This window comes from Gopherus evgoodei, chromosome 7 (genome assembly GCF_007399415.2).
Source record: "Gopherus evgoodei ecotype Sinaloan lineage chromosome 7, rGopEvg1_v1.p, whole genome shotgun sequence".
Taxonomy (NCBI): domain Eukaryota; kingdom Metazoa; phylum Chordata; order Testudines; family Testudinidae; genus Gopherus; species Gopherus evgoodei.
In genome coordinates, this window is record NC_044328.1 from 14,829,437 (window position 1) to 14,850,854 (window position 21,418).

The following is a 21,418-nucleotide window of genomic DNA, read 5'->3' on the forward strand; positions in this document are numbered from 1 at the left end:
GAGATTACATCCCTGACCATCTTGGATAACAGCCCTTGATAGACTTATCCTCCATGAATTTAATCTCGTTCTTTTTCAAAACCAGTTATACTTTTGGCCTTCACAACATCCCATGGCTATGTGTTCCACATGTTAATATTGTGTTGTGTGCAAGAAGTACTTCCTCTTGTTTGCATTAAACCTGCTGACTACACCGCTCTACAGCCAAAATGCTTCTGAAATAAATGTCGTCCAACTTTACTAATTCTGGGTCACTAAGAACGAAAATGATGCTTAAAATTGTTGATTGGCTCTAGTTTTCAAGATATGCTATTGGGTCAGTATATACGACCCTTGACTTGGGAATGGCGGAGGATAAGTGAGTTATAAAGGGAAGGGATCTCAATTGAAACCAGAAATGACTAAAATACATCTTTGACTGGATCTATGAATAAATCTATGACTGGGTTTGGACAGTACTTGCTTTTTAGGCAAAAGAATGAATGATGCAATCTGAAGCTGGTATTGCATCATACATGATATGAATTGCATCATGTTATTCCTAGAAGTCATGGATGATACAATCATAACGAAGCTTATATCACTCTGCTGAACAAATTGCCCTAGATCAGCTCTAGAAATCATACAGTGTCGTGCTCTCTTATTTGTCAGTGTTTGATTTTGCAAAGGGACACATTTCTATTTAGCCAAAGTGAGCAGAGATGCCTCGTACTTGTGTGAACAGTGCAGATAACTTCTGCTATGTTTGTAGTGAAGTGACTTTTGCATCACAAAAGCGCAGTATAACTCTATGTTTAAGAAAGCCTATCACCTTTTTTTGGCTGCAAAATTGGAGATCAGGACAAGAGGTGGGCCCCACACATATGCTGCAACACTTGTGCAAGAAATCTTCACCAGTGATTGAACAGGAAAAGGAAATCTATGCCTTTTGCAGTGCCAATGATTTGGAGACAGCCAACAGATCATACCAGCAATTGTTACTTCTGCATGGTGCCTCCAGTTGGGAAAGGTGTGTCAAAGAAGAAAAAGTGAACTGTGCATTATCCAAACATTCCATCAGTTATACGCCCAGTACCCCACGGAGAAGTACTGCCGGTTCCTGATGCACCAGAATCATTCTCACTTGAGTCAGAAGACGAAGAGGAAGAGGATGAAACTTCTGGTCCTGAACCATCAATGTCACAAGGACCCACATTTTCTCCCATCCTCCTCCTCTGAACCACACCTCATAACACAGGTGAACTGAATGACCTTGTCAGGGATTTGGAACTACCCAAGGGTAAGACAGAGCAGTTGGGCTCCAGACTACAGCAGTGGAATCTCCAGGCAGGCTATCAGGGCAAATGGAGCCCATCAATGCTTGCAGACTATTGCTGGAGAGTGACAAGAGATGCTCCATTTAATGAATACAAGAGACAAGCCAAGAAATGCCGAGTAGACACTGAATAGGACTAAACTATGTACATAATAGTTTTTTGCCTTTTGTTTCATCATAAATTTTATTTATATAACCCTTTTGCTGATTTTTCAAGTGTTACATAAACAGGACAGGTGAAATCTTATCATGTAAAGCAACCATAAACACATGAAAAGACCTAGGTTTACAATTTATGATTAAAACTCTACTATCTACACAATATACATAGACATAAAATGTAAAAACTTAAATATCTTAGAAACAGTAGCCAATCAGTTGTTTTAATTGTCATATTTGAATTCAGCACATCAAAATACATAATAAATATCACATTTTATCTCTGAAGCAGATGACTTCTCAAAAATTGTAGACCAGTGCCATTAATTTCATTGGGTGACCCCTGGTTTTTGTATTGTGGGAAACGGTAAATACCACTTCTCCATCCATTTCTTCCATAGCATTAATGATTGTATATAGAACTCTATCTTATCTTCCTTAACTGAGTCTTTTCTAACATGAATAGTCCTCATCTTTTTAGTCTGTTCTTGTTTGGTAATTGTTCCATACCCTTGCTCATCTTTGTTGCCCTTCTATGAACTTTTTCCAGTTCTACTATATTGTTTTGAGGTAGAGCAACCCAGACTGGACACAATATTCAAGGTCTGGGAGCACAGTGGATTTCTATCGTGGCATTATATTTTCTGGCCCTTTCTTTATAGTTCCTAACATTCTTTAGCCTTTTTGACTGCTGCTGTGGATTGAGTTGAAGTTTTCAGAGAACTATCCATGATGACTCCAAGATCTCTTTCTTAAGCAGTAACAGCTAATTTAGAACCCATCATCATAGAGGTGTTGGGGGGGGGTGCTGAATTTCATCTGCCATTTTGTCGCCGTTTCACCCAATTTTGTGAGAGTCCATTCTAATTCTTTTCAGTCAGCTCTGGATTTAACTATCTTAAATAATTTTGTATCATCCACTTCACTATTTACTCTTTTTCCCAGATCATTAATGAATATGTTGAAGAGCACAGCTTCCAGTGCAGCTTCTTAGGGTTGGGGACCCAACTGTTTACCTCTCTCCATTGTGAAAATGGACAGCTCATAGCTGCCTCAAACAACTGAGTCCTATCTACTAAGTACTAAAACCAAACTGTAGATTTCCAGATTAACAACTAAACAAGTTTGCTGCAACACTAAACCAAAGTATTTTTTGTTTTGCTAGTTTTTTACGATTAGTCATATTTTTCCTTCATTACATATGTTACTATAGTCATGCCAAAAAATTATAGAGCTCTGATAAATGTTTCAAAAGGAAGTCCTCAGTTGTCAAATATCCAGATTATTAGGAAAGTTAGATTTAAAAAGTTTTAAGGGAAAAGTCTAGCAAAGAAGACAGGTGAGCTACCTTTTAAATTAAAAAAGCATTGCAGACATACAATGTAAAGACCTTTTACACAGCAGAATTAACAATCAGGAAATAAAACAGGTGCTGTATGATGATGACTAAAAGACAATAGAAGGCTTAGATTTAAAAAAAAAATCTTCACTTTATAACCCCTAGGGATGGGATCCAATGAAGACTTTCCAGATGGAATTACACAAAATCTTGGATGTGAGACTCAAACAGAGATATCACAATGCTAATAGCTGGCTTCCTTTATAAGGGACATCTGTTGAAAAGTTGTTTACATTCCTAGCAAAATGCAAAAGGCTATAACTAATCCTCCAGTGACGCTAACATTGTCTGGGCGTAAGAAAGTCATTTCCTAGTGCTATTATTTAATATTAACCTGCTTGTTTAAATTCAAAGATCTAATGTAGATTTTTGTTTGTCTGCAATAACTAACAATTTATTAGATAGTGATGTCATTTTATTTACTTCAGTTTTGAAATACTGAACACTTTCAGTCTGGAAAAACAATGAGCCAAGTTCTTCACTGACACTTACATAAATCACTGAGATTACACAGGATATAAATCTGCACAATAATCTGGTCCAATTACTTCAAAGGAAAATCACAAAATGTTACTGGAAGTATTAATATTTTTCACTCTTAACAACCGCAGTAGCAATAGTTGAATTAACCAATCATTTGGACAAAACACTATTTTGCTGATTTGGCAGCACTAATTTAAACATTAAAAACAAATGTGGGTGTTAGGCATAAAGAGTATCCTGAAATTACCATTCACAGCCACAAGATGGAGTCCAATATGACTGTATTTATTTCCGCAGAATTTACCCTGGGGCCAATCCTGCTTCTAGTCAAGAAAATGGGGGTGAGGGGAGTTGGGGGAAATAATTGATATGAATGCAAGCAGAATCAGTCCTATATTTTTATTTGACAGTGGTACTGAACTGGCTGCTCAATCAATGGATTTGTTTGGAAGAAATGATTTTAAAATTGTACTTCTAACTTTTCTAAGACAAAGCTAAATGAAGAACACCAGTATTTCATGTTTGTAATGTATTTCTGCAGATATAGGATATGCTGCATACAAGTTGTGCCTAAGCTTTTCACCCTGCAGGCCAAACATAATATTAAAATAGGTCCCTGGGCAACAGTTAAAACCTGGGGGCAGATTTTCTGCCATGTTCTAGTCATTTTCCCTGCTCAGATAACACAAAAAAAGCAGAACCTACTCGCAAGGTCCCTGCTGAGGATCATCCAAGAGAAGGGGAACCTCCAATGGGTTTAAAGCTGGAGCACTGACTTCAATACATCCCACCTTGCAGCCCATAGTATAGGAGATGGAGAGGGGTATATGTAGACCATGCTTTAACTTGTGCTTTAACTTGTGCTGCAGCAGAAAATCGGGGAGCCAATGCAGGTTGGTTCTCATCTGTGCTGCTGCTGGCAGCGGCACTGCCTTCAGAGTTGGGTGCCCAGTCAGGAGCTGCTGCTCTCTGCTCTGCCTTGAGAACTGAGCGCTGGCTGCTGGCCAGATGCCTGGGGGAAAGAGGCACGTAAACTACTAGACACAAAGAAGGGTGGCACAATCAAATATGTTTAAGAACCACTGCCCTACAGCACCTGTTTTCAGCAGGCTGCAGCACAAAAAGTGCACCTGCCTCAGTTTCCTCCAACTCCCCAGTAACTCTATGCCAGGTCCTCCAGCCCTCTGGTCTCCAGCAGCTCCCACTTGATTCATCAGGTCTCTCTCTCTGTCTGACTCCCTGACTCCTTTATAGCCCCAAGTGGTGCCCTGCCTTCTTAACTGCCCAAAGTGGGAACATAGGTCCAGTTTCCCTGTGCCAGAACTGATGTCATTTGCTGGGCTTGGAAACCCTGTGATATATCTATTTTAGTCAATCATCCTTTTATAGGCCATCACCATTGATGAGAGATCTGTTTTACTATCTGATGTTTTTTCTGTTGTAACAATGCAGTCATAAGTGTAACTTAGTTGATGTTCCTGTTTAGAATGGCTCAATGTAAAATTAATTTGAATTTTTGTTTTTGTTTTTTAATTTTTATTTCATTTATGCCAAAACACTGAGTTTGATCCCACATTGGTGCAAATCAGAACTGATTCCACTGAAGTCATGGAGTTAGTTATGCCGGGTTAAAATTTAGTTAAGTGAGATCAGAATCAGGCTCTTCTTGTTCAAAACCACATTTTTTATAATGTCACACTTGAGCACCAACTCCCTGCAGGGACTTCATCACTGAAAACAAACACAAAATAAAGTAAGTGGAAATTACCACAAAGAAGAATTTGACCTATTCTGTTAAATGGGAGGGGAAGAGTGAAGTAGACAAAAAGAAGTAGTCAGCATGGGATTGAAGTGAGGCAGTTTAGGGGGAGAGAAGCACTTGAATAAAAACTTTCCCCTGCCCCCACAATGCCAAGCACCTATTTCAATAGCACTTTGTTGACCTCCAGCCACTTTCATGCACTTTGGTTTCATATTGAAATTATTCAGTATTCTGTTTCTTTCAAGAGTGTTTTAAGAATATTAGCTGTACCTTTGATATTGCTGAATGGACAGCTGGACTTGATGGGTAATCAGAAGAGGGACAGGCAGTCCAAATCCTACAGGTAAACAAGAGAAAAATGGCTAGGAAAAAACAAACATTAAATGTATTCAAAATAGGAGAAGAAATGTATTTATAAACTATTCCCTGTTTCTGTATTTTCGATCTTTCTACTGTTATTTTTAGAGGGAGGCCATATTACCTAACTTAGTTCTACTACAGCCTTATTTTCCTTTTACTCCCACCAAAAATAGTTTTCTACAAAGGTTATTTCTCTTAAAATGACATTTAACAGGTTCATGACTCACAAGGCACTAGAGGCATCACGAGGCTACCAATGTGCACCTTCTTGTAGCTTTTTCCTATACCAAAATGTGTAGCACACTATTCTACTGTGCATATGAAGTCTCTGAATTTACCCATTAAACCAGATTAATAGCTCAGGAGAAGCCATTTTGGTTTAAATGACTGATTAATGAGTAAATGTCTACATAAATCTTAACACAAAAGGATCTGATGACTGCATGAGTTGTATCCAGCCATTCAGCTGACTGTTATCTTTTAACCAATAGTACCTCTGTAGTCTGGGTTATACAGCTACAAACATTGCTCCTGATTCTGAGAAGGAGTCTTCCTTTTGCTAGTGACTGTGTAGTGGTGTTTTTTTTCTGGTCCCAATCTCCCTGTGCCCAGGAGGTATCCCATTGCCTTCAGTGGAACTCCTCTCATAGGTGAAAGTCCATGTTACTGTGTGCAAACACAGGATTGGTGCTTTAGACATTTCACAGCTGCCTATGGCCCCCTTCTTCCCAGAGGTGAACTCTGTCCAAGCAGATTGCCATAAAACAATCAAGACAGGGAGAATGACCCACATTCTGTGTCCCACAGCATCTTAGCATGAAAGGCAAGGCATTTCTCATGTCACGTTTGGTTGGATAGAAAATATTTTTAAAGGCCAAAGACTCTGGCATCTCTGTGTGGCTGTGTTCGAGACTTCTGTTACGAAGAAAAAGAGGGGTCCACAGTGTGGAAGATTGAGAAAAGCAAAAATCCCAACCCATCCTCCCCCTTTTTTTAAAAGTTATGAACATGCTTAAATATACACAAGATCAGTACCTAATTTTAGACATTCTGCGTTGAATAAGAACAATAAACAAGGGAGAAGAGAATAAGAGCTACTCAGAGTTCATGTACATCCTGAAGGTTCCATTAATTTTTTTTTAATTTATAAATATTTCTAAATATTTAGAGGATAGCAGGGGGAAGAGGTTTCAAATTTATATTTCAGGCTATCAAAATTATATTGTTTTTGAAAAAATCTGACACTAAATTTTGAAAAAATCTGACACATAAATTTAAAAATACATGCATTTAAATTGACAAGTTTCAGAGTAGCAGCCATGTTAGTCTGTATCCGCAAAAAAGAACAGGAGTACTTGTGGCATCTTAGAGACTAATAAATTTATTTGAGCATAAGCTTTCGTGGGCTACAGCCCACTTCATCGGATGCATAGACTGGAACATCAGCAGGAGAAAAAAAACTTTTGAAGTGATAAACAAGATGACCATGTTAAGTAATCTGACACCTTCTATTGGCCTCTCACAGTTGGTATGGCTACTTCCACCTTTTCATGTTCTCTGTATGTATAAATATCTTCTTGCTGTACGTTCCAGTCTATGCATCCGATGAAGTGGGTTGTAGCCCACAAAAGCTTATGCTCAAATGAATTTGTTAGTCTCTAAGGTGCCACAAGTACTCCTGTTCTTTTTAAATTGAAAAGTGTTCTTATGCTTAGCTCCACTTAGTAACAAAATCTCTCTCCCCACCCCCTTCTTACACAAATTAGAGTTTGTAGAGAAAACTTTACTACTGTCACAGCACCTTGATTACAAAAGGCAATTACTAATTCTGAAGTACATTAAAAAGACATGACCTGATTAGGGCATGATGATTAAGATACAGATATAGATTAAGATTAGGATGCACTGATATGACCTACAAAATAAAATTAAAACCACCGTAGGAAAAAGCCAACAATTTACAAAAGGTCTTATTCTTTGCATGGCTCTAGTTAAACAGGAATGCATTAACATTTAGTTTTGACCCTGCAAGAATTTACATACGTATTTAACTTTACACATGAGTAGTCTCACTGAACTCAATGAGACTACTATGTGTAGTTATGCATGTGCATGTTTGCAGAACTGAGGCCCAAATCACAGCTACCAAGCTGAACTCTAAAGATTATTTCACTTCCCCCATCCTGAATTTCAAGACTTCTTTACCAGAGCTGTAAAAGGGCTCACTGGGCATCCTCAGACATTGAGAAATGCACTATAATTGGATTCTGGCTTCCTCTATTATGAAGAACAGTTCCTTTCCCATAATTTGAGACTGGAGCCCTGCCACAAAGAGCAGCTCTTCTAATATGTGACACAGAACACCATCCTGGCATACAGCAGCTTTCTCACAGTTTGAAACATGAAAGCCCCTGTTGCAACCATAGCAGTAAAGTCTTGAAAACTTCAAAGACTGGTTTTCATTTTATTTTTGCCTTTATCCCAAGATATTGTAGTTCGTTTTCTTTAATTTTTATAACATGACTTGTTCACTCACAGGCTCAGGTAAGAAATAGCTATCTGAATAGTCAACAGTTCCCCATTTCACTAATAGTTTCCATTTTTCCTTTGGCCTTTGGTTAGGAAGCTTCACTACTAAAACACTTTCCTAAATTCATCTTTGTGAACTCTTCTCTCTGTTTCACTTTGTGCCAATTTAAAAATAAAATCATTTCAGTTTTATATAAGATGGGTCAGTTGCATGTTTTCAAGTTTCATCAGAGCCTTATTTTGTTCAACAGTAGCTTGACTATAATATAACATTTTGCTGAAGTTGTTTCATCCCGTTAACTCTGAAACATTGTACAACGAGGACTACCACCCCTTCCTCTATGTATTAAGATTATCCCTGCCCCACTCCAATCCAATCTTCTCCACCAGCAGACCCCCCTGCTACCTCCCATGCTCTCTCCATCCAATCCCTGTTCCCTCTGCTACCGCCCAAAACCACCAGCCTCTTCTACTGCTGAGATCATCTTTTCCGACCCCTCAACCCAGCTTCCTTCCTCTGCTCTAACCTCAGGCTTCCCTGCCTCACGGGCTGGTTCTGGGGCTTCTCCTCGGCTGCACACACCCCTGCGGAGGGACTGTTCCTCCAGACACTGGTCGGGAGGTAGAGAGGCAGGAACTGAGGTGGCCAGGCGGGAGGAGGGGTAGGTGTGAGGGACTGAGCACAAGGCTGCTGCCAGAGGGAGAGGAGTCAGGTTTAGTGAAGAGCTCCCTACCCCCCTGTGAGGGGCCTCTGAAGTGGTGAATAAGTCTCCCAGGGACAGGGAAATAACCCCAACTCCTGCCCCCTCCTTCACCCCAGGAGACAGAAATGAGCCTGGACTCCCTGTTCCAGCAAATTCTCCTCACAGAGCAGCAAGCGGAGGAGAAGCGGCGCCTCATGCACCAAGGTCAGCCACACGGCCGCCATCTTGTGCCTGATGCAGCGAGGATGGCCGGGGTGCCTGTGGTCACACCAGGGGCGGCTCTAGATATTTTGCCACCCCAAGCACTGCAGGCAGGCTGCCTTCAGCGGCCTGCCTGCGGGAGGTCCCTGGTCCCGCGAATTTGGCGGCAGCCTGTGGGAGGTCCGCCGAAGCCACGGGACCAGTGGACCCTCCACAGGCATGCCGCCGAAGGCAACCTGCCTGCCGCCCTCGCAGCAACCGGCAGAGTGCCCCCCGTGGCTTGCCGCCCCAGGCACGCACTTGGCGTGCTGGTGCCTGGAGCCGCCCCTGGGTCACACAACTCCATGGTTCCCAGAGAACCCTGAATGGCAGTGAGGTTTTTCCTCCATCTTGTGGTAGGGATGGTGTTTTCAAGCAAAGTCAGTAAATGCTGACTGAGCCTTTCCCCTGGAGTATATCGACTCCTAGATTATAAGGCCTGAAGGGACCTCCAGAGTATTTAGTCTCACCTGTATAACACAGGCTAGAGAGTTACCCTGTCACTCTTGTACTGAGCCCAATAACTCGAGTTCCTGTCTTCCTCACCATCTCCTGTTTCAATAGTTCTAGTGAATTCCATAAGGACTCAGGGCAGCCCTGCAATAGACATGTGGGCTGGCTTTGAAAGAGCCTATCTCCCTTCTCCTGTGTGTGAATATAGCAGGGTCAGGCTTGTATCATCCTCACGCACAGCCTTGCCGACATTTAATTTTTTTATCATGAGATTCATGGTATTTGTTGTTATTCTTAAAGCCCCAGTTCCTGGAATCATGTTATTACAAGCAAATCTCTGTGCTCACTCACTCTTTTTTTTTTTTTTTTTTTAATAAGAGTACATTTCTATCCTCCCGATGGTGGAGGAAAGATAAAAAACAAACCCAAAGGCTCTAAACCAGAAGGTGAATAAAAAGGATCTACTATTTTTTTTAATCTCATGATTTTTAAGCTGACCTCATAATATTGGGGGGGCTAAGTCATGATTTTCTGAATGCTTGGTTCTGGCAATACTGCAGTCTAGACCTGTAGTTTGAACTCTACAAAATCTGCTTTCAGAAAATGTAATTGCCTGAAGTGCAGTGGGAACTTTAGGAAGTTTGTCCAAGATTACATAGAAAACCGCCAGCAGATTTAGAAACAGAACCCCTGTATCTTGTCTCCTTGCCTGTTGTTATAATCCCTTGGTCATGGTATAGCAGAGTGTCAACAAGGTACTTTACTATACAGTAAAACAGGTGACCCTTACTTTAAATCAAATTTCCAAAGCTAGCTATCTGAATTATCTATGCAAATGTCATGTTTGTCCACACTAAAGTAGTAATTAGGCACTTGTTTGTTTGCAATTGAATGTCAATTTCCGCTTCTAGTAACTGATGACAGTGACAGTAGCTGTTATAGGAAAACCAATGTGATTAGAAGTCTAGCAATTATATGTCTCTACTGAAGTCATCTTTCTACACCACTCTATCTGCAAGCAACAAATTGTTAAAAGAATCTCACTTTCACCAATTGATTTCATGTGTTTAAAGGTTCCTTTTGTATTGCAGTTAAATTAGACATAAACAGAAGTCATGAAAAAATTAAGCAAATAACAGAAGAGCTGAATGAAGCAAAAATAAAATTAGAAACTAAGGTAGAGTAGTACTACTTATAATATGTTAATTATTGTTATAGATAAATGGCTCTTATTTTAATACATTATTCATGAACACTTTGAAGCAGTATACTTCATGTAGTGTTTATATTAAATTATCATAGTGTTTGCTTTATGTATGTATTTGTATGCATTTCTATAATGCTCATCGCCATAGTATCTGAACACTTCACAAGAACATCGGCCTGCCATTTTGATCCCAGTCCTACAAGACTCACCATTCAGACTGACCCCTGAGATTGCAGGGAGCCCCAGGGGCCTCAGTAGGATTCCATATGGGCTCAGGGGTATACCAATCTGGTTATTTTTACAAGCTTGGGGTCTTGATGTAGAAGGTAGAACTCTCCTTCCTTCTCCTTTATTAACACTCTAAGATACATGGAGTTTGTTCACACACACGCTTCACTGCCCACTTCCATTCAATAACGGCCTTACCTAGTGTGCACTGAAGTAAATTAAGAGAGTCCCAGAATTGACTTTAGTGAGCTTTGGATCAGGCCTTAAGAGTTCCCACTTCATCCACACATCAGTAATTCTATTTGTGTTACTCACTGTCTAGCATGTACAAAGATTGCACTTATAGTTTGGCTAGTGCCACTGTAGACAGAACCACCTTTCTAGCCAGACCAGTTAGTGCCCAGCCACTCACTTTTACATTTTCTAATTTCTTTTTCCATATAGTAGATGTGGAGCCTTGTTTTGAGACATGTACTCCCTTTTTATACTCTCAGTTTTGTCAGTACTAATAATTGTGGGTGAAACTGATGTAAGAAACCCACTTGTTTGTGCCTGCAAATGAGGTCTAAATGTGCTCTTAAATATCTGCACCCACAAAATTGTAGCTGCATAGTAAGCAAGCAGACAGAGGCTCCTTTTAGAGTCAGGCCTATGTTATCTCTAGTATTTTACCTATAAAATAACAGAAATAGGTTACAGATAAATCTTGCAATCTTCTGGATTGTGCTTTGTGCCCCTTGCCAGACTCCTATTTTTACCAACACTTATTATACTACTAATTCATTTGGTAAGGTGAATGAATGGTTTGGTGGCAATACCCATATCTCCAAAAATATAGGCTGTTGTGTGGTTTGCCAGTGGTATGCACTTCAATGCTACTGTGACAGGTGCTATAAAACCCCCTAAAATAGATTAAGGTATGTTGGGGGGGGGAAGAATCCACATACTTGTTTAGAAATGTTTACTAGTTACAAATTTAGACCTTGATTTGGCAAACAGTTACACATATGCATGTCATGCCCGATTGACTTCAATGAAACTAATATGCATAAATGTTTCAAAGATCAGAACCCAATATGGATCTACAATAGGAACTGGTCTTTAATCAATACAAGGTTGGAATGTTTGATATTTGCTAGGTAACCAACCCCCTGTAGTCCTGCTTATAAAATTAACTTATGAGAATCACAATTTTATTTGTATACCCCTAATTTCATATTGATTCATTCTAGTTTATAATTGTGGTTTGTATGGTAGGTGACAGAGGACTCAAAAGTAAAACAATTGCTGTACATGACTAGTGGAGAAAGGTGAAGATGCATTCCTAATTGATTCCAGTGTCTTTTATATATTAATTAATTATATTCTTACCAATGTGTACAACAGTAGATTTTATTTGCTTGTTTAGTTTGAAATTGATTCATTTATCAAAAGGAAATGATGAAGGCAATAAAGGAAATGCAAAAATGCATTATTTCAATCAAATAATATTTCAATACAAAGATTACAAATTGACTAGTGAGATTACTTACATTGTCAATTATTTTTCAATATCTAAAATTTAGCTTATTCTACAATTCTACAATTAATTCTAAGTAATAATATAATACTAAAGTCCTCCTCCAAATAACTGTATGTCATTTCTTCCCTCTCCCCCCGCCCCATCTCAACCCAAGCCTGAATAAGCAGATGAGCCTTAGAGTTCAAAAATGTTTTGACATCTATTTCACAGAGACTGCTTGTGGTCAAGAGAACGCTCCTAGGAAATATTTTTTTTTCTGTTCTGTAAAAACAGCTAGCATGTAATTAGAACTTGATTTATAGCATTTTGCCTTTCATGGCACAATGATTTCTTTACAAAAAATTATTGTAAAGTAATAGATTATGAAGGCACTTTGAGGCCAAAGAAAGCCTGGTTATATTCAGTAATATAAATACAGAAGCACAATATTAGTAACTTCCTTTGAATCAGCACGTAACAATAAATTATCCCAAAGCTCTTGATATTGGAGGAACAAGCTCCTTGGCACCTTCACTAAAATATGGTTGGTATGTGAGGAGAAAATCTGGCCCATTGTTTTCTTTTCCAAATTCTCCTAATTTTGCCTAAGCTTCATTACTATTGATACTATCACCATTCTCTTTGTTATTCAGGCATATCAACTTGACTGTACCCTCTCTCAACTCGCATATGTAGACAGTTTCCAAATCTTGTTGCTGCTTCTTCCATAATATCTCTAATATTTGGCCTTTTCTTGCCATCCACACCACTAAACCTACCATATAGACTCTCACCGTATTTCCTCTTGACTAGTGCAATCTCATCCTCCGTGGGCTTCCTGACAGCCGCTTTGCTCCCTTGTCATCAGTTCAAAACACTGCTAAGATCACTTTCCTTAACCAGTGTTTTGATCGTTTCAACCCTCTCTTTGAGTCCCTTCATTGGTTCCCACTCACCATCACATCAGATGCTTCTGGTGCTTGCCTTTAAAATCCTTCAATAACTTAGTTGCTCCCTACTTATCTGCTCTTGTATCTTATCATATTCTGTTCCTCTATGCTTGCTTAGTTGTAAACCTCCAACCATGGTTGTGCCACAAAATCATGAAGAATTCTCCTTGAGTGGTATGCACAAATTAGTTGAGAGCCTACCTCATCAGTTGAAGTACTGTTTAAAAAAATTAAATCTGAAAATACAAATGTGTGCAGAAGGAAGGTTTTTAGTTTATTTGGCGTTTTATAGTAGAACTGTCTTCAGCCCAAAGCTTGGTCCCTTCATTACCCTTCCCTGGCTGATAGTTCTCACAGTTATACTGGGAAAATGTATGAGACCATCAATTCCTACTTCATCGTCTGTAGTAGAAGAGGCATAGCATAAATAGTTCTCTATGGCTAACCACAGACATTCAGAGAAGAGCACAATAACTTTGGATTTTTGTCCCTTTGAAGTTAATCTATGCCTGACTTGATGATATCTGGTTAGATGAAGAAAAACTCACCACTATGTTAAGCAATCTAAAAGACTGTATGCTCTGTTGAGTCTCTCTCCATTCCAGATGAAACATTTTCTGGTTAAAAATGAGAGTTAAGGACTCAGTTCTCTATATTGGGAACAGCACTGATCTTAGCCTCTGAAGAGGGGATACTGCTGCAAAGAATTGTGATTAGATTGAAGCTAATGAGAAAAGGAGACCCATTAAGCTTCCATGGTCCAGCAGCTATGCAGACTATTTTTTTTCTGGATAAGGCTTTTTATGTGCAAAACCTATACATCATGTGTACTTATTTTTATCACCTATAATCTTTTGTTCTCTTTGAAGGTTCAACAGCTGTCTGAAAAGCTCTTCTACTTACAGCTTTTGAAGAACCGTGAAGACATCTTAGAGAAAAAGAAAGTTGAACTTATGAATCAAAGGAGTATTTTTCTCAAAATCTTTGTATGTTTCCAGCTATACTATTTAGGAGAGCTCAGTTTTACAAAATACTGTATGACTACAGTCAGTTTTATATTTAGAAAAAAACTGGACACTAATTATGAAAATCTGAATGATTAAAATTTGTTTTGGTTCTAACAAATTAAAACACAAAGAAATTCAGAATCTCACTCCAAATTTTAATCTGTGATTTTAGATAATCTACTTGATGGATTACCTTTAAAAACTTTTCTGTTGTCTTTATAATTTAGTATTACTGCAGTGCCTAGCGTAGTCTAAATTATAAAGACAACTGAAATGGACAGAATAAGGAATACTGTAAATATTATTACATTAATGCTACTTAGCTATAAACGCAAAATTGCTGTCCTCTGATGGAATGTGAATTTGCTATCAACTGTATCAGTTGTATCCAATCAGATTTATCAGGTTATCTTTTCTTGTTTACAAGGGAAATCACTTTTTATTTAAATTAGTATTCAAGAGCTTTGAATAGAATTTAATCTTGTCATTGACTTTATGAATGTATTTTTCTATAAATGAAAGTTTTTATTTAAAAAACAAATATTTTAAATTTGGGACCTACTCTAAAAGGCACTGAGAAACCCCATATTCCCTAACAGGATCAGCTCTCTTAGGCTATATTTTGGGAGCTTAAATAGTGCAGTGGCCTTGTCCTGAACTTCTGCAGAGGAGTGAATTTCACCCTTAATGAGCAATTTAAAGAACCAAAAAGAATGACCACTTTGTGCCATTGATTTTAAGCAAAACTCTCCATTGATTTCAACACATGCTTAAAAATTGATAGCATAATGTGGCCTCTAACACTAATGACACAGCACTATTATTATAGAACATGCTCCTTTCATTTTGTCACAGGAGCGAAACAGTAAGATTAATGCAACAGAAGTAATGATGGAGATCTAGATCATTTCCCTGTTTTTCCAGGTTACAAATAGAATACATACTGATTTTACATAGTTATAAGAGGGTAAAACTGTATTTCAGCTTGATTATTTTAACAAAGATTCTATTTTCCTCTGTGTATTTTCTTTCCACCTTTCTAGTCAGATACAAAAAGGAAAATGATTGAAGAAGAGGAGAATTTTATTAAGGAAATCACAGATTTTAACAATGAGTATGGACTAACATGTAACAGAGAGCTTTTGATTAGAAAAAAAGCCAAGACTGAAATACGTGACTTAGAAACTAAGGCAAATATTTTGAAAAATGGTACGTCTTATGTTAAACTATTTTATCTTGGACTGCTAGAGAATACAAATGACTAAAACTTAACTGAGTAAAGCAATAGTTTAAAACTGATTGCCTTCCTAGCTGGATACTTCTCGTAGGGCTAGATTGTGAGATCATGATCTGCCCTGAATAAGGGGCAGTTTGTTGATGTGGCTATATTGCCCAGTACACTCTCTCCCACTCATTTGTGCTATGCGGGGAAGTACAAGCTCTGCGGTCCCTGCATCTACTCCTGCACAGCTGTCCAGGAGGTCATAGCCAACACAGAGGCATAGGGGGGTGCACATTGCATTACAGTGTTACATGGACCACAATTAAGCCCTCAATGATTATTGAACACCTAAGCTTTGAGTCCTACAAGCCCTTCTAAATTCAGTGGAAGTTACATGCACAGGTACCTCACGGGATTGGTGCTTTATAGTTATTGTCTGAAACAGGATCCTATGACCTTTTGAGCTAAAGTACAGAATATAAGATTATCATAGCAGGTAGTCTAACCATGGCATTTCTTGTTCCTCTTCCTTGCTGACTGGGCAGTCATTCTTTGTGCTAGCCATAGACTACACTAGTAACAAAGGCAATGGCTACTTGGACCGTTTCAGTTCCTATTTCTCCAGGTGAACTCAACTCATCCATCTGGCAATAAAGTCCAGAGTCCTAGCAACATGAATAGCCAACAGGGGTAAAAAAATTCACTCTCCAGACAATTTGACTTGACAGACTTAATTCATCATGCACCTGTTCCTTGTATTCCCTGTTTGTAGATACAGATAATTCTAATAGTTGTCCATATATAATTTCTTGTACACCAGGCTAAATGTATTTTTAGCCTAATGTCCTTTTAGAATACCCGAAAATGGTTAGAAGTAATTAAAGAGTATTTAAGATTATACCATGAAGATTAAAACTGTAATATATTTTAACTTAAAATATATTTCTTCTTAGAAATGGAGTCAATGGAACGTGAAAATGCTCAGTTAAATGCACTCCAGCTGCAGAAGAATGAATTAAAGCAGGATTTATTTACTCTCCAGAGCAAACTCAAAGGTATTTAATGTGTTTGATAATCACTTATTATGATAATCATTTGTGATTTGACAAACATATTTGACAAATAGTTCCCCTCAGACATTTTTCACAGAAGTAAGAATGTCCCAATGACTATTCATTGTCTTAATGAAAGATATGAATTGTTACTTAGAATGACAATGGATAGGGAAAGAGTTAGAATGGATGTATAGCTTGGTATTTAGGGACTCACCTGGGGAGGCGGGATACCCAACTCCATGCTCCAATGACAATTTTTTAGAAGTAGAACACAGCTTCAAGAGAAGAGACTGAAAAAGACGCATACTAGAATGTTCATAGCCCAGTGATAGTAGTGCACTACTCTTCTGAAATGTGGGAGACCCCAACTAACATCTCTTCTCCACATCAGGCAGTGGGAAGAATTGAACCTAGGTCTCCCACATCCCAGGTGAGCGCCCTTATCACTGGGGTAAAACCCATACATTATAAACATTTTCAAACTTAGATTCACCAAACCATTTTTTTAAATGTCATTTTTGGTTTGACTGAAAACTTCTTCTTGAAAACCAAAAAAAGCCATTGTCCATCTAGCTTTAATGAGGAGCTGTTTATCCTGCTAATCTTTTCATATATAATACAGCACTGATTTAGAATGAGGACATGAGAAATATATATGCATGTGACTTGATTTACAAAAGAACCAACAAAAGGTGACAAAGTAAAAGTTTTTGTCAGTATGCCAGTGGTGCATATCTGAAATAAAATAAAGCAGGAGCATCGGCTAACTCAGGATAATCTGGGGTCTGAACCTGCTCTCACTGAAGTCAAAACAGTAGGTGTTACCATTGTCTTCTGTGGAATCAGGATAGGGGCCATAAAAGACAAAGATGCTTATAAAATTGAACCAGTAGTGTCACTCATTTCTAGACTATTTTTATCATTTATGGATAGATTGATAGTAATTTAGTTATCTACCCTTTCCCTCATTTCCTTTCAGTTCCTGTTTCCATCATTCCTTTCCCCAACCTCACCTTCCTTTTCACCTTTTCTCTCTTCATAATACTGAAACAATCTCTCTCCAAAATACTTGTGTTTGAAATACAGCTCTGATCCATATATACTGTGACACCTCTTGATAGCCCATCATCTAGATTATTATATACAAGGATCTAGTAATAAAATGGATTTATTTGTGTGACACTTCAAATAGTGCAGAGTTCACTGGGTCCAACTTTTGTCCCATTTTGTTTAACACTGCTGTCCATTCACCATCATAATTATTTACTGTACTATAGACTAGGGAGGCCACTGTGGTAAGTGCTGTGCAAATTCAGAACTAAGAGATGATGTCTGTCCCAAAGAACTTACAACATAAGAGTATTTGTATTCTGCCATGCAGAGGTGTGACTGAAGTATATACAGACATATATGAAATCAAAGCTAGTTTGAGTAACAGCAGCAGCACTGGTGTCTGCACAGGCTATGCCTGCCTGCCAGAACCCTGCATACATACTCGAGCAGTCACCAACCATGCTGCCGCAGCTTCACTAGTACTGTTTCTCAAGCTATCTTTGTTGAGTTTTAAGGAGGGTTTTGGAGGAAGATAATGATGTAGATTTGCAAATGGTAGATTTGCCCCTCCCATCTCCATTCCTTATCACATGCAGTTCCTTGAAGGGCTTGTTTAAAAATTGTACAAGTGGGTGATGGCATCATGGGCCGACTGGAGGTGGGAGTCAACATCTCAATACTGAATGAGAGAGAACTAGGGTGGTGACAGGCCATGAAGGGCCTTGAAAATGAAGACAGGCATCTTCTGTTTCATGTAATAGAGAAGGGGGAGCCAGGAGAGGGATGAAAAGACAGGAGTGATAGGATCAAAGTGACAGGACAGAAAAATGAACTTGGCAGCAGCATTTGGAAGGGATACAAGCAGGGCAAGACTACATTTGTCAAGGCCAGAGAAAAATCTGAAAGAATCAGCAATATTTAGTCAGCCTGGAGGTGAGGACCTACAAAGAAGTCCAAGTCAAAGATGATGCCCATGACATGGGTCTGAGTGACAGGAAGGATGGCTGTATTGTCCACAGTGATTGAGAAAACAGGTATTGAGGAAGGCTTGGGGGAATGGGCAGGAGATAAGAAGCTGAGTTTTAGCCATGGTCATCTTGAGCTAATGACTAGACATCGGTGAGCATGTGTCAGAGAGACGGGCCAAGATTTTAGTTTGGACAAAGGGAGATAGGCCTAGAGCCAAAAGATAGATCTGACAGTCATCAACATAGAGATGGTTGAATTTGTGTTTACAGATGAGATTAGTGTGTAGGTGTAGAGTAGGAGGAAAATCAGGAGACAAGAGAGTTATGGAAAGAAAAGAAAAAAAACAGTTGACTGTGTCAAAGGCAGCTGACATGTCAAGGAGAATGAGGATGAAGTACTGGTTCTGAGATTTGGCTAAAATAGTATAATAAAGCCAATCTTTTATTTTTATTAAATCTACAAAACTTTGGGTATAAAATGGAAATAACCAGAACGTATGTATATTGTTTAAATAATACATATGTAATAGTAGTTGAACTAGGAAAGAAATGCCATAAATTGTTCTTTATGAGGTTAAAATTTTAATGTACAGATACTATAAGCATCCTGCAGATTTTGCAATTGATTGAAAGATTACAGTTGCATGGTAACTATAACTGTAAAATATTTTAATTTATGTACTGTGATCTAATAAAGTCACATTCACAGCAATTTCCACAATAATTAGAACGTGTGAACTTATAAAATGCAGGCTGTATGTGAATACAGATGATTAATATATATTAGTAAGGACATTGTTATTTTACTTTTAGATACTGAAGAACAACTACGTGAAGCTGAAGACATTACAAAATGTTTAGAAGCAGAAAAAGTCAAAGTTAGTGAAAAGCCTCAGACTGACATTGAATGTTTAAGGTAATGATCATCAGTTGTATAGTTTAGTTTTCAAAATTAAACTTTGCCTTTATGATTTTGGACCATTGCTGTAACATCATGGTAGCTACACTAGGCTTAATTTTAGCTTTTTCTGCATAGTATTCCCTTTGAAGTCCAAAAAAATTAGTGTGTGTTACAGAACAAATCCTGTTGCCCTTACTTATGACATCCAGTTAAGTAAAAGACTTTGCTCCTTATTGTCTGGCTATACCAAAAAAAGGACAGGAGACACTTGATATGTATTTAATCAGGCCGCAACTTTATTATTAGATGTCCGGGACTACTCAGCAGATAAAAGTGTACAGTGCAGGTAACCCCATTTATTCGTAATTACTCGGGAGGCTTCCACCAGCTCCTCCTCTTTTTCCAGCCAGATCTCTCCAGCACATCCTTTGCCAGGACCATACCATCCACCCTCCCTCCTCACAAGAAGGTTGAGGTGGGCTATAAGAAAAGGGGGTTGGCTCCCTGCCGTTCCAACCATAGGAGCCCCAAACTCCCTGCCCCGTTCCGTTCCTTTAACCAGCACTTCCTTTTTATGTCCTTTACCAGGCCATTTATCTGGTCACTGGATGTCTTCCCTATCGAATACCTGCACTGGACATCTGCCTCACACTTACAAAATAAGTTGTGACATATAGCCTACCACCTTTTCTACTCACCATAATAGGCCTTCCCTGATACCCGCTGTGGGGAAGGCGAACCCCCCCCACTCCACTGAAGCCAATATAGCGGTGAGGGAAAAATTCCTTCCCAGCCCCCCTAAAAAGGAGAGACTAGCGCAATGCCCACAGCAGCTTCGAACTCCACCTGATCATCACACTTCAAAGGGAAGGGGGGGGGTGCTGCCTTGCCTGCTGTGCTGTTTCAGCCTACAGAATGGAATGGTGATCCTAGTCCCTCTGCACCCATTGTGACCCATTGTGCAGTGATCTGAGGACACTGGATTCACATACATTTAGATCTGATCTACTTTCTCTGATCACTCCCACCCTCCCCAAGTGTGATTGTCTTCAAATGAAGCTACTGTGGAGTCACTCCTCTGGTGCATAAAAGGTGCATCAGCAACCCCGTATGGCTAGTTCTCTCATGGACATAAGTAAAATGCAGGACCATGGACTCAGTCTCTGCTCTATGTGAGTACTTGATCTTCCATCTTACTCACTTTCTGAAAACCAAAAACAAACAAACAAAAAAGGACTTCCCAGTCCTGGAAATTGACATCTATCTTAGTTTGCCTAAATGTGACATTTCCCCTTCTATACAAATGTAAATTCTGAAATCTCTTTCAAGGAGAATCCATAACTTTTCAATACAAAAATACTGAAGACATGTTAATATCCTGTTTTCTGAGGTTGGTGAAATTGTCCTTGGATGTAAGAACTCTTTAACCAAGCCAGGGCTGGTTCCAGGCACCAGTGAAGAAAGCAGGTGCCTGGGGTGGCCAATAGAAAGGAGTGGCGCTCCATCCGGTATTGGGGCAGCACCTCTTCTTCAGTGGCAATTCAGCGATGGGTCCTTCACTGCTTGGGGCGGCAAAAAAGCTGGAGCTGGCCTTGAACCAAGCAAAGGAAAAGACTTCTTCATAGCAGAAGTCATCTGAAGTTTTCTTTTCCCCATGGAAATTTTTGATGAAAATCAAGTAACATTTGTCATCATCTAAATCTTCCATGGAAATTTGACTTTTCAGCTGAAAACTGAAAGATTGCAGCTATACACTTTCAATTAAAACAGTTTCCAGGAAAATTTTGCTTCTCAAAAACCCAATTTCCTGTTGAGAAACAGTTTTCATAGAAAATCAACCACCAACCCTATTTCCCGACCCTTTATACAGAGCTGAAGCCTGGTCAAAATTCCCTCCAAATGAGAATTAATTAATTTGGAAA

General features: G+C 39.0%; 1 protein-coding gene across 1 annotated transcript in view; it reads left to right on the forward strand.

The window, feature by feature from the left end:
* Positions 1-8,836: 8,836 nt before the first annotated feature.
* The window catches only part of CCDC172 (coiled-coil domain containing 172), a 33,676-nt gene continuing 21,094 nt past the window's right edge, over positions 8,837-21,418 (forward strand). Inside the window, exons 1-6 of the mRNA XM_030571323.1 lie at positions 8,837-8,915; positions 10,496-10,581; positions 14,160-14,276; positions 15,341-15,506; positions 16,473-16,574; positions 19,409-19,511. Of these exons, the coding sequence (XP_030427183.1) occupies positions 8,837-8,915; positions 10,496-10,581; positions 14,160-14,276; positions 15,341-15,506; positions 16,473-16,574; positions 19,409-19,511 (653 nt within the window). The remainder of the gene's footprint in view (positions 8,916-10,495; positions 10,582-14,159; positions 14,277-15,340; positions 15,507-16,472; positions 16,575-19,408; positions 19,512-21,418) is intronic.